The 13,755-nt window shown below is 36.6% G+C and overlaps 1 protein-coding gene across 1 annotated transcript in view; it reads left to right on the top strand.

Annotated features, from left to right (window-relative positions):
* Positions 1–13,755, top strand: part of SARDH (sarcosine dehydrogenase) — a 2,624,838-nt gene that overhangs the window by 137,780 nt on the left and 2,473,303 nt on the right. The window contains exon 7 of the mRNA XM_044058055.1: positions 7,340–7,364. Within this exon, the coding sequence (XP_043913990.1) occupies positions 7,340–7,364 (25 nt within the window). The remainder of the gene's footprint in view (positions 1–7,339; positions 7,365–13,755) is intronic.

Here is a 13,755-nt window from a genome sequence, read left to right as displayed (position 1 = left end):
GTAAATGGATATCATTGGTTGTTTTGTGCTTCACACCAAAGTCTCTGATCGCTTCGATCCCCAAATCATTGGGTATGGACGTGAACAAACTGTTCATGTCCATAGTTACCAATAATAAATTCTTACAAGTATTCATCTATTGCAGTTTCTTGTAAAGTCTACTTAAGAACTCGGCCATGTCCTTGATCACTGCAGTTGCATGAGGTAGCAATTTCTTTAACTCCCCTTCTATAAAAATAGAAAGGGGTTCAGTTATCCATCCTTTTCCTGAAACGACTAGTCTCATCGGATGGTCATGTAGATTCTTATGCACCTTAGGCATTCCATTGATGCCAGGTATAGTAGGATGACATACCTCAAAAAAAATCAAACCGCTCTTTGCATATCGATCTATTCATGAGCTTGTCATAAAGCGTGTCTTGTACACCATGTATAATGGTGTTCAATTCTCTCATCAGTTCTCCTGTAGGTGGCTATATCCACTTGCATCTCCTTCATCTTGGTATCATAGAACGTCCTATCCATAACTATAACTGCCCCTCCTTTGTCAGCTTGTTTAATCATGATGGCCTTCATATTCTGTAGTTCAAATAGTGCTCTCTTCTCATTTAGAGTTAAGTTGTGGAAATGTTTACTTCCCTTTTGCTGTCTATATTCAGCCACTTCATTTTCACATAATCACATGAAGGCATCTACAGCCGGATGACATACAGGGACAAACGTGCTTTGTTTCCTATATCCAATTCTAGTTTGAGATTCCTCATTGTTTATATTGCCAAAGAAATGTCTGTCACATTTCTCCTAAAATATTTTAGATCTAGGATTAATTCACTCACTGGTGAATGCAACGAGGGTATGAAACTCATTCCTTTCTCTAATAGTAGAGTCTGATCTCCTGTTAAACATTATTCGATATATTAAATACAAGGGAATCGTATATTTCCGAAACCTCAGTTTCTTCCCCTCCCTGCTCTGGGGTTGTACTTCCTTCGGGGTGTTCTGCAACAAAAAAGGAAGCTGTTGGTAAAGCGGTAAATGTACCACCCCATCTTTGGGTTTAGTGGCATTCTGTATATCCAAATTCTTATTATTCAGAACTGATATATTTTCTTCACCCTGCTCAGATAGTTCTTCTATGCTCTCAGTATTGATTACCGAGCTAACATTAGTCTCAAGAGCATGTATCACAGCTTCATGTGTTCTTGAAACCTCTGTTGTTTTGCCTAGGTGTAGTATGCACTTCTGCTTCTACTATTCTCGTTGGTTTCCTAGTGACCATCTGCTCCTTTTCATGGCTTGCTACTATTCCATTGTTTACATTAGTCCTGGTCTGTATGGTGGTTTTCTTGTCTTTTGGTCATTCAGACAGGTGATCCTTCCTAAAATCATTAAAATCCCTGGATAGTTTGCTACTTTTCACTCCTTTTAACTTGGTATCATAAGCATCAAGCCTTTCCTGCAGTGCCGCTAGCGTCATCAAATTGTTATCAGATAGTGTCATTTTTTCCAATTCGGTTTTGGTTCTATAAGGGTTGCTGCTTCAACCTCCTGGGGTTTAAAAAATTCTATCAAAAGTTTCATGCAACTGAAACTAGTTTCTATATTAATCCTTTGACATTTAGCAAGCAATTCAGGATACATATTTCCATAAGTTGGCATGCATCTTACTCTTAAACCTTGTGGGATAATGTGATGGTGAAGGCACGCCTCCATATGAAAGCGTTGCCATTGTAGTCGTTTTAGTTTAAAAGCTGCATTCTCTCCTTCCTTATAGATGCTCTCAAATAACAAGGTGTTTCCCCTGTTTGTTGGTAGCTCCAAAGTACCACTTTCAAAGTTAAGAAGTGGGTTAGATAAACCCATTAAATTATTGGTATGGATCCTCCTACTTGCCATTTCCAATGCTGGCTGCTGTGGTAATGCTGATTCCATTATGCAGTGGATGTGTGACGCTCCCACCAAAAATCAACAGGCAAAAGAAGTAGTGTCACCAAAGGCAGCACACATCAAAATATAAAACTCCAAAAACAAATGGTTCTGCCACCAATTCCACTTAAAAACACTTAACATGAAAACTTCAATAAAATATACGATAAAATAAACGCACTGGCTCATAAACCGGATAAGCGCTTTCGGTATAATACCTTTTTCAAATCCTAAATGTTTTCCAGTGAAACTTCCTCTTAAATATCTTCATTTCCTAGTGTTTACTCGGTTAGATGCATTTAGTAACCATAGCAGCATACACACCCTTTTAATTATGTCATTTTGAGTGCTGAAGAGCTTTCCCTTTTAGTGCAGGTTTTAAAGGGACAAATATTCAGACCTGGTGACTGATCTGATTGCAAATTCATTATCCACTTCATCTCTTCAATTTCTGTTTGATTTACTAAATCACTGCCTCTTGGTATTTCATGGTCTAGTTAGTGCCATGAATTTGAAAGAATGACTGTCATTTATATTAATATGCATATAAAGTGCATTGCTGGTAACTTTTTTTCTTATGTCAGATAAGTGCTGTAGGATGCGTTCCTTGAGCATTTGATTAGTTTTTCCTACGTAGTATACCTTGCAATCACTGCGGGTTGCCACATAGATAATAGTCTTACTCCAGCAGTTTGCAAATCCTTCAAACTTCTAGTTCCTATTAGTCAGGGGATGTGTAAAAGTATTCGAGATATTTATATGGGAGCATGCCTTGCAACTTCCACATTTGAATGTACCAACTCTCCTGTTCATCTGAAAACTCCTGTCTTCAGAAATAGCTTCAGTTTCTGTGTTATAACAGAATAGTCTTTTTAAGTTTTTCCTGTTTTTAAAATAAAAGCTGGTTTGATCTCCAACAATTTCCCTAATTTCGTTGTCTGATGTTAGCACTGGCCAAAATTATCTGATGGTATTGCAAATAGCAAAATTGTCAGTATTATTTATCAACTGGCATCTCAGATTGGACTTTACCTCCTTTTGCTTGATCTTAACTGTTTCACTTTGGTCTGAAAAATAAGGTCTTCCCCTCTGAGAGCATAGTTTCAAGGTAGTTGCTTCATTGGTCTGTCTCTCTTTGGCTTTGTATCCTCACTTATTAAAGTCATTGATAAGTTTAATTTGCTCCTCCCTATAATCCTCATCCCTCGTGCAGAGCTTGGACACTCAACTTAGTTGGTTAGTCATTGTTGTCAAGAACATGCCTGGTATGCATGCTAGTATTGTGTAGTAAATGATTGCACCATACAGGTTTCCTGTACATTCTAGTATTGATGCCTCCTGTCATCTAACATTAACTTAACATCCAAGAATTCTATCTCCGTACTAGAAGATGTCACTTCAGTCATCAATTCTCATTCAATTATCCAATATTTTAGCCAGATAGTCATCCGAAAGTAAACTATCCCAGAGTTTCTGTATTAACTGAATAAGATGCTTAGTATTCCTACCAAATGTGGTAGTAAATCTGATTTGATTCTTGATGGAATGTGGAACCTTTGTAGGCAAGTAATTCCTCCCTAGGCATCTTGTCAACAATAGAATTAGTATGTCTCAAATGTTTAACAGAATAGCCCCATTCCACAAACCTGTGGGTTAAATCACTGTTGAAATCTGCAAGCTCTATCTCTCCTGAGCATATCCGTTTTTATCCCCCTATATTGGGATTTCGGAATATTCCTCGTAATATGACTGACAGCTGGATGCATGCAGTAATGAGTTAGAATGAAAGGGCTTCCTATAAACTGTACTAGTTAAAGAACCATCTTGTTGTTTATTGACCAAGACATCAAAAAATGGAATTGACCTCTTATTGGAATTAACAGTAAATTGGATGCCCCATTTATTGTCATTCAGATAACAAACTCTTGTAAATAAACTGCATCAGATTTCCAAATCATCCGGCAGTCATCCAGGTATCTACGCCAGATGTCCATTTCATCAATGAAGATGTTACGGCTCCTATCATAGATCATATGATTAGATAGCCCATGAAAAGATCCGCATAAATGGGAGCGAAAGCCGCACCCATAGCAGTGCCTTGCAACTGAAGTGCATTTTCCATTAAAAAAAACATTCTTGGTTAATACATGCTCTACCAGGCAGAGAAGAAAAGTATTGAACCCAGGACTGTATAAATTTCAGTGAGCCAAAACTCCAGTGCCATTAAACCCACCCAGTGAGGGGATGCTAGTATAAAGTAATGTTACATCTAAGCTATACACTAACCATTCATTTTCCACCCGAGAGTCAGCAATAGTATTTAGAAACTCTGTCAGATCTTTTATCTTAGCCCTAACTCCCTTCAAAAAAGATTTCAAATATTGAGTGAGGTAGAAAGAGATGGGTTCCGTTAAGGAACCCCTACCTAAGCAATTGGTTGCCCCAGGGGTTATGAAGGTTTTTGTGTACCTTGGGAAGCAAATAGAGAAACTGTGAAGAGGGTTCACTAACCTTAAGGTGAAAACAGATTTGTTCATCAGTGGTGCCTTCACTCATAGCCATGTCCAGAAATTTATCAATTTCAGTTTTGAAATGTGAAGTTGGATCAATAGGCATATTCGCATAAAATCTGGCATCATTGAGTTATGGGCCTCAGTTTCATAATCAGACCAGTTCATAACCACTGTAGAACCCCCTTTATCTGCTTGTACTATAACCAGATCTTTCCTATTCTTAAGCTTCCATAGTGCCTCCCTTTCTGATTGGTTTAAGTTATTGCAAAGCAAACCCTCAGTAATATGACCATCGAAATGCAACTGAGTATACACTTCTAGAATATCTTAACATGTTTGTTCATGGGTGGCATAAAGCTGGAAGAATGGAATCTAAAGCCATCCTCTTTGGGTTCAGTGTGGTTTTCTGAATCTCTGAAAAAGCCTTTAGATTAAGAAACCTACAAAAGGACAAAAATCCTGTACAAAATCACTTTGAGACAGAACTGGGTATGAAATTCAATCCTTTATTTAATAAATCATATTCACTGGCTGATAAGACAACAGAGGAAATATTTATGACCTTGTTGGTAGTTCTTTTGGCTCTAGAGGTTTCTTATACCCCCTAAAGGGATTTTGTCATTACCCAAAAGACCGTCCTGAGAGAGAGAGAGCGCTTATGTGCTGGTGATGTCTGAGAAACCTCATTTTCAGTATCGGTATGGGAAGATAAATCATCTCCCGAACCATCTCTCATGGTCTTTTTCAGGATAGATTGTCTGGGAGTCTGGTTCTTAGTTCTAGAAAACTTGACATGTTTTGTTTGTTCAAAGGGATGACCCTGATTATAGTCATGCTGATCTCTCTTAAATTTACAAACCTTCCTGGCTTTCAACTCCTTTTCAAAATGTAACAACTCACCACTTAACTTTAAATATTCCTTATATTGAGGTTTATGTTCAAATTGTTTAGCTTCATGACACATTTTAGACACCTCTGTAATAAGAATTTCAATCGTACGTTCATGAAAGGCATGTAAAGCCTTAAATACCATTGAGGAATTTTGTTGAATGCTGGACCAGGTTAAAAGTAATGCCTCATCTGGCTGCCGCACTAAGGGCTTCAACCGAATTCTTAAACCCCTTGAGGTGATGCCCTTCTGGATGTAAGCTTTGAAAAGCCTAGCATGCCAAACACTTTATCTAAGGGCTTTCATATTCATAAAGATATTATCAAAAAGAGAATGACAACCATCATCTTGGGTTAGTTGCAAACTATTAGTTGGTAAACTAGTCCCATGAGAATCAAAGGCACGACTCATGAAAATCATGAGTTATGACGCAACCATGAACAAAAACGGTAACATACCATTTCTGTGACTGTCTGCCGTAATTGCACTCAGCTGCTTGCTAAGCTGAAATGCTCACTCAGACTTCTAAGTAACCAAGTTCTTCTAACTAACCCTCTCTGACTTGTGGTCTCATCTGGTCTGTCCTGCCTCTCTCTATTCCCTAATCCCTACCCTATCCTAACTGTTGCAGGCTGGCAGCGTGCAAGACGTTTGAGTGACTATACATTGAGTCCAGCACGTCGTGCACTGCTAAATGCAAATAAACAAATTCAACTCTCTCACTCAGCCCAGGGCAGCCCTCAGCCAAAATTGGGCTGCTCACAAAGCTGACGTCACCATACATGCCCCCGCGCGAAGTCAGTCCGAAAAAGACTGAAAAAAAATTACAAAAAAAAAAATGGCTGGGAAATTCAGAAATTAAGGGTGCCACTCTTGAATCGTGGCACCCCATTATTAGGACCTCAAAAACTGGGGAAAAGTGAGAGATTTGGTATTGTGTGTGTTAATGTGTATAAAATATAGTTTTACTTCATAATCTCAATGCTGAAATCTTGAATTTCAGCATTTCGAAACTAAGACCAAACCATTCACAATCCCAAAACCCACAATCACGAACATACATAAACCATATATCGCATAACACGGAAACCATTCTACTCACAGCACGCACAACACACAACCCTACACTACATGTAAGCAGGGGGGCAAGCCTCCTGGCACCCCCTGAGTGGGGGGCTGCACCCCCCCACACCCCTACTTATATATACCAACTCCGAGATTGCACATAACTAAAAAAAAAAATTCACAGCACGGCATTCTACACTTGTTCGCACACAAATACACATCACACAAATACCAACAAATCCAACACTCCTACTTAAACCTCCCTACCCTTACCACACATACAACGTACAAACTCAGTCAGTCAGTCAGTCAGTCAGTCAGTCAGTCAGTCAGTCAGTCAGTCACCTTCAATTCCAAACAAAATACCAGCCAAACACTTCATGTAACTTACCGGAAATGCCTAAGCGCAGATTCAAGATATTCAAATTCACTTTTATGCACTTTTGGCATTCTGCATTGTCAGCTTCATGATCTTGGAATGCTGAAATTCGAGATATCAGCATTTTGAGATTATGAAGTGAAACTGTGTGTATTTTATTTATTTATTATATATATATATATATATATATATATATATATATATATATATATATATATATGTAAATACAGAGAGAGAGAGACACACACACAGCCATACGCTCTTGCTTTTTTGATTGGAGTATCTGTTTCCTGTTTACACAGTTTTGCATGTCTGCAGTGATTTTTACTGAAAATTGTGTGAAAATTGATAATGTTTGAATATGATCTCTATTGGTTAGAATCGGTAGAAGGCATGATTTTGAAAAACTTTATAAAAAGGACAGGTTATAGCATTGCACTCTGAAGGCTACTCCTAGCATGATATTTTTAAACATTTGGCTATTTTGCGATGTGGAGTACAAAATACCATTTGTTTGGGTAATGCAACACCGCATGCTAACTGTGGCCATGTTCGCAAAACGGTCAGAGATGACATCTGTCTGAAGAGGATTGTTACATCAAGTCCTCACACAGTTTGAATAGCTCATCTGGCTAAAGAATGGGGAATTGGTTCCAGAACAGTTGAATGTCTAGCAGAAGATTTTAATCTGATGACAAGAAGACTGACTAAGAAACCGCTGATCTCAAAGCAGCAGCTTTGAGATCGGATAAAGTTTTGTCATGCCTTGAAAGAAAAGTCTGCTAAGTGGTGGGAACAAGTGGCATTCACTGATGAAAGCATATTAAGCAAGGGTACAATTAACATGAGATTTCCTGTTGGCAATTCCTGAATTTAAAGTATATGATCAAGACAAACATTCTCCATCCATTATGGATGGGATGCCATCTCTGTCAAGGGACGTTGCAGAATTCACATATTTGACAAAGGTGAAAAAGTGAAAGCTGGAATTATATTTCTGTGTTGAACTCAAAAGTAAAACTCTATATGAATATTTCTGGAACAATAAAAGTTCAGCAGGATTCAGTGCCATGCCATACTGCCAAGACAGCCGAGTAATGGTTTGCTGACCACCACATTTGGGTCTTTCCAAACTGGCCATCAAATTCACCACATCTTAGTGTCATAGAATATTGCTGGAATATCATGAAGTAAGTGGCAGCACATTGGCCAACCTCAAGAAAGGATTTAAAAGATGTCATCAAACATGTTTGGGTTACTAAGATCATGTTGGAATACTGTAAATCACTGGTTTACAGCATGCTATGTCATCTTAAGGCCGTGTTGAAGAATAAGGGAATCCTAACACTGACTGTTGGATGTGTAGAATTTTATTTCTGTTTTCAATAAACAGTTTGCCATTTTGAATGCAGCTACAGTAATTGTTGTAATGGAAAAAGATACAGGCAAAAATTGAAGTGGCTTTTTTTTCTCTCTACTGTAGACAAATCCGTGACCAAATTTGTACATTGGAAATGGTTTAGTTTTATTATGCTAAAAGCAAGATAAAAATTTTGTCCTGGCCCTAGATGCAACCAAAGCTTTTGACCAGATTATTTCTTTTTACTTGTTGTTCTAGTTAAATTGTTTCCCATCATTTTTGCAGTTTTTCAGTTTTATAGAAACTCTTCTTCACAATTGCTTTAATAAATAAAATTTTATTCAGTTCCATTTATCCACAGTTTTTAACAAGGATGCCCACTTTAATCTTGCTTATTTAATCTTTACATTGAACTAATATTTTTTTAAATCTTTTACAAAACACCTATTACAAATAGCTTTAGTTACATTATACTGTCACCTCCTTAGGAACATTTGCTGATGTTAGAACTATATCAATTCTTAAATTAGATAGGTGCCTATAGTGTAAAAACTGTTAATTTGCAGCAGCGTCCAACTACAAATTAAATGTACACAAAACTAATTTGTTTACATTGTCATATTGTAAACCTATTGAAATTTCAACTTTTAATGGCATTCCCATTAATTCTGCTGTAAAATGCTTGAATATTGTACCCTTGTTGCAAAAACAAATCTACAAGCAAATCTACTTAGTGCATGGCATTAATATAAAAATAATTATCTAGTTTGCCTGGGTTGAACATTTTTTGCTTCTGTCAAAAGTGGCATTAGCTGAAACAAATATTTCCCTTTATTGTATCTGCTCATTGTTTCAGTCTTTTCCAAAATACTTAATCAAGTTCGTATGGTATCCTTAATTGGTCAGAATCTGTTATGAATACTCCACAGCTTCCAGATCAATGGCAGTTTCACTCTTCCAGATTTTTGGTTGTATTATTTAAATGTCAGTTGTTTAAGATTATTCAAAATATTATGGTTTAACTTCTTTGAAAGTAGTTGGAAGCCTTTAGTTGTGAAATTTTGGAGATTATCTTAAAACATACGTAATTTTAACATATTTACTTTCCTGCCCAAGAATGACCTTAAACTCCATAAAATCAATTGGCATATAAATGAACGTATTGCTTCTTTTCAAAAACTGATTAAACTTTTAAATACTAATTTTCATCATCTACAGCTCAACTCCAGTTTTAAGATTAAATAAAACAAATTTCCTTCTTAAATATTTGGAAATCTCTTTTGACAGAAAACTTGAGTAAAAATCTTACCTTACCAATATATTTTTCAGCGCTTAGACATATAAAGGATCTCTTTCCAGTTCATTTTGATATTGATCCAGATTTTAAAGGTAAATTATATTTCCTCAGTAAACAAGTCTATAGTGTTCTACAGGCAAAGCAATTTCCAAGGCATTTAAAATGAGTCAGAAGATTTATCCCACCATTCTAATGTGGATATAATTGCATAACTCTAGTGGACGGTCAGAAATTTAGTAGTCATATGGCTAAATTATTATATTTATTTTAAGTTTTACTACAGTAAAATGATGCATTGTGCGTATATAACACCTACAAAGTTTGCCACATTTCATTACATTTTCCTACAGTAAAATGATGTATTATGCATATATAACACCTACAAAGTTTGCCACATTTAATATTTCGTATTCCTCTCCTTGCATAGCTTGTATAAGGGAAAATCTGACCTGATGGACAATCTGGTTTTGCCCTTAGAGTGCCTGGGAAGTCTTAAACACACAATTATCCACAATTGGTCTGAACACATTCCTTAAAATTGGCAATTTATTTGGCATATACCTCTAAAGAAAATAAATTATGCAGATGTATGAATTTGATAACGTTTTTCATATTACTGAAATGCTATATGTAGTTTGGGACAAACGAGTTGTTTCGGTCCCACGAGCAAGGGGTAAAGGGGGGGTATAGATGTTAGAAGTTGTCTTGGCGTGTAGTTTAGCTAGTGGGATTGTGGTGATGAAGAGTTCAGGAGAGAGGAAGACACTAAGGGAAGTGATATAAGGGAGGAGGGACTTAATAGGCTTAAGTGGTAAGGCTTAGGGGAAGTAGACTCATATTTGCGTGAGTTGTCTCTCCCACCCTCCCTTTTTTGTTTTGGATGGAAGATTTTGGCAGTTTAAGCTGGAGAAGAGGGACATGATTGTCCTCTTCTGTTCCCCCTCTAAGGAAGGTGGTTATTCATTGGTTAATGGTTGTTTTTCACAAGAGGTGAGCACTTGCGCTGCCTATTTAAGTGTGGTGGTGAGTAGGTACGCTGCCCCAGTTCAGGAGTTATCAGGGTTAGTAGGTACGCTGCTCTGAGGTATAATCATACAGGGTGAGTAGTTATTATGAGATCATTTCTGATGAAGATAATTGATGTTTTGTATGCATAAAGTTCATTATACAATAATAATCAACAATGGTCGTCAAATGACTTTGTGTTTGGTGTGGTTTATTTAAAGGGGGGCTGGGACAAATTGTTAATAATAGGACAGACAAAGTTGGTCATTTGGAAAGTTTTAAAAGTAACCTTTAAATACATTAAATATTGTGACTAATGTTTAATGAGACCAAAAGCAATTGCTCAAATGTAAGTTGTAAGAAAATGTTATCCCTCACTCTTTCTTTATTTACTTAGGATAATAAGTTGCTATAAACTTGTCTTTTCATGCTTTTTTGTTGCACCTCTCAAAAATGCCTTATGGTATTTTTACTTTGAGCGTTTAGAACTGAACAGAAACCTTATTCTTTCATTATTTTCCAATTTAATTTTGGTTAGTATGGCATACGTAGTTCATATAGTTTAACATCTTTGTGAAAAAATATTAGATTACTCTTTATAAATGCTATTCATTTTATTTTCATTATTCAATTTACTGTTAGATTGTTATCTTGTTCCTTAAATTATGTTTTGATTTTTAAAATATTTAATATATTTTGGGAGACTTTTGGAATACCTAGGACAGATATTAAGAAGCAGTTCTAAGGATGTAAAGATAGACTATGACAGAAGCATTAGAGTGACGTGGCCAGTCCATGTGGGTTAGGCATTTCTTATCCATTATAATGGTACATTCACATTTCTTTTTTCCTTTAAATATTACATTGCAGTTCTGAAAGTTTGCAATTTTGAGTGTAATCATAAATACAACCAAAGCTCATTTGTTTCAAAGCATTCTTAGCAGTCCTCATGGTAAATGACATTTTGAACTTGGACACACTTGCTAACTGTATAAAGACCAAATGAAATTATTGAATTAACAATTGCAACCTACTATAGGGGCAGTGAACCAGTCGACCACATCAGTTAGATCAGCAGTGTGATCCTGACAAATGGTTAAAGATACCAAGTACACAAAAAAGTTGTGTGTATGGTTTAAAATGGATGGATATTGGCTGCTTAGTGACTGAATCTAAACACCTAACAATTAAGTCTTCTGCTCAGCATGCAGTTACATGGTTCCAGACCTGGTATGTATATTTGAAAAATGTATAACATGTAGTGTTTGGAAATGGACTGCCAAAAGGGTGCAACAAGTTACAGATGGGTGATTCCTTGTTTGTATGTTACTTCAATGTACCCTTCACTTGGGTTGGTGATGGGGGGGAATATACCACCATGGCTAATCAACTGTTTGCCTAGGTTTGATCAAATATAGTTTCCTACTGGTATAACCCAGTTAATCTATCACTCCTTGACCTACAGAAAAGGATTAGAGGTACAAGACTGATAGTCTTGTACAGATTTGTAACTACCCTACCAAACATTGCTCACTACTAATGTCTCATGGTGACTTTAACTTTGGGAATCAAGGTAATACAGGAGAAGAAAAGAATCAGATTTGAAAAATAGGAATTTCCTACCCTCTTTCCAGTCCGTGTTCCATCTGATGTTCTTTCACAGATGCACTTACATGGTTTAAGGATAGCAGTGCTAGGATTTCCTACCCTTTCTTTCCCTTACAAATTGTTATGCTACTTTGTTATTGCCTTTCTTTGTTGCACTACAGTTTGTGGACATGCTTATGTTTACTTTATAGGTTTACTTACATGCTATATATGTTCATGCACATAGTATTTGTACATGCTTTAATATGCTTGTCAAGTATTTTTATTTTCATTTTTTATTTTGCAGTATGTGGGAAGGTTCTCATAATTCTTTCAACGTAATTAAGATAAATGTAGTTGATTATTTGGAGTTGTGCTGTAAAAGATGCATAAAAATACAGATTTTTTACAGTTATTTAACTTGCTTAGTGATTTTTCTTATAACTCCTCAAATGCTATGATACAGATAGTGCCACTGTGCATTTTTCCACTTCCCAATGCTTGTGCATTTGTCATTTTTAATAAAAAGCTTCCTAAACTTTTCATTAATTCATGGCCCACATAGATTTCTACCATAAAATCCACCACTGGTATGTGCCCAAACCACAGGTTCAACCAGTAAAACCAAGTGGCACACAAAGGAAGGGCTAAAAGATGCGTGGAAACTCTGTAAGAGCACATAAAACCAAATAAACTCTCCCCAACCAATGCATTTTCATCCCATTCAATAGAAGACCATCAGATGTACAAAGAACCTCACTCTCATTCCCTTTTTTACATAAACATATAATTAACCACTGTAATTACTTGCACTTTGATCAATTAAGTAATCAGTTGAGCTACCCATTCAAAGCATGGGAGGTTGGCATAATGGTTAAGATCACCTTACAAACACAAGGTCCGGGGTTTGATTCTCAGACGGAGTAAATGGCTATGCCTAAAATGGCCCACAAAGGCCGTTGGCATAGTACTAATCTATGAACCTAATAAAATATCAAAAATGTTTAAATATTACACTACCGAAAATCAGATATATTGACAAACATGACGTACATAAAAATAAACTCTACCTAATTATACACTCTACTTTTAAAATTTGAATAAAAGAATTAAAAAAAAATAAACATGGTCAAGTAATCATCTAGCGCCGTCTGATGGGAATGTTCAAAATCACACTCCATCCATACCTTAAATATCTATAGGTCATACACTGTTCAGGAGTTTGATAACCCTAAACCAAAAACCAGAGCCAGCCCACTGTCAAAGAATGTATTGCTATGTACATTTAACAGCCTTCATTATAGTTTAGCAGCCCTGAGTTTTAACACAGGGGCCAGGGAAGAATTATCAAGCCTGGGGGGGCCTGTTGCTTCTAGGCCTATCTGCCAGTAAGCTTCCCTATATTACAATTTAGTTTCCCATGGCCCCCTCACGTCTTGGGGCAGCACGTCTGTTGCAAAAGATAAAAACCTGGCTTTTTGCAACAAAGTGAATGCTTAAAAAGGGCATTGAATTTATTCCGATTTTTAACATCATAAAGATGTTTATAAACCCTTTTTCTTAATTTGTGCTCTGCCTTACCTATGTAAAAAGCCTCACACTAGGCCCTTTGGTGTTACAATTGGAGAATGCTTTCCCCAATAAATATTTATCCTTGCCCTTAACATCCACTCCTTCACTGTGACTTGCGTATGATCACTGGGGGCATGCTGCACACACACACAACTCCCCATC

The sequence above is a fragment of the Protopterus annectens genome, chromosome 16.part0, assembly GCF_019279795.1.
Source record: "Protopterus annectens isolate FY-2018-M chromosome 16.part0, PAN1.0, whole genome shotgun sequence".
Taxonomy (NCBI): Eukaryota; Metazoa; Chordata; order Ceratodontiformes; family Protopteridae; genus Protopterus; species Protopterus annectens.
The sequence above is the reverse complement of the archived record's forward strand: the minus strand, read 5'-3'. Positions and strand labels throughout refer to the sequence as shown.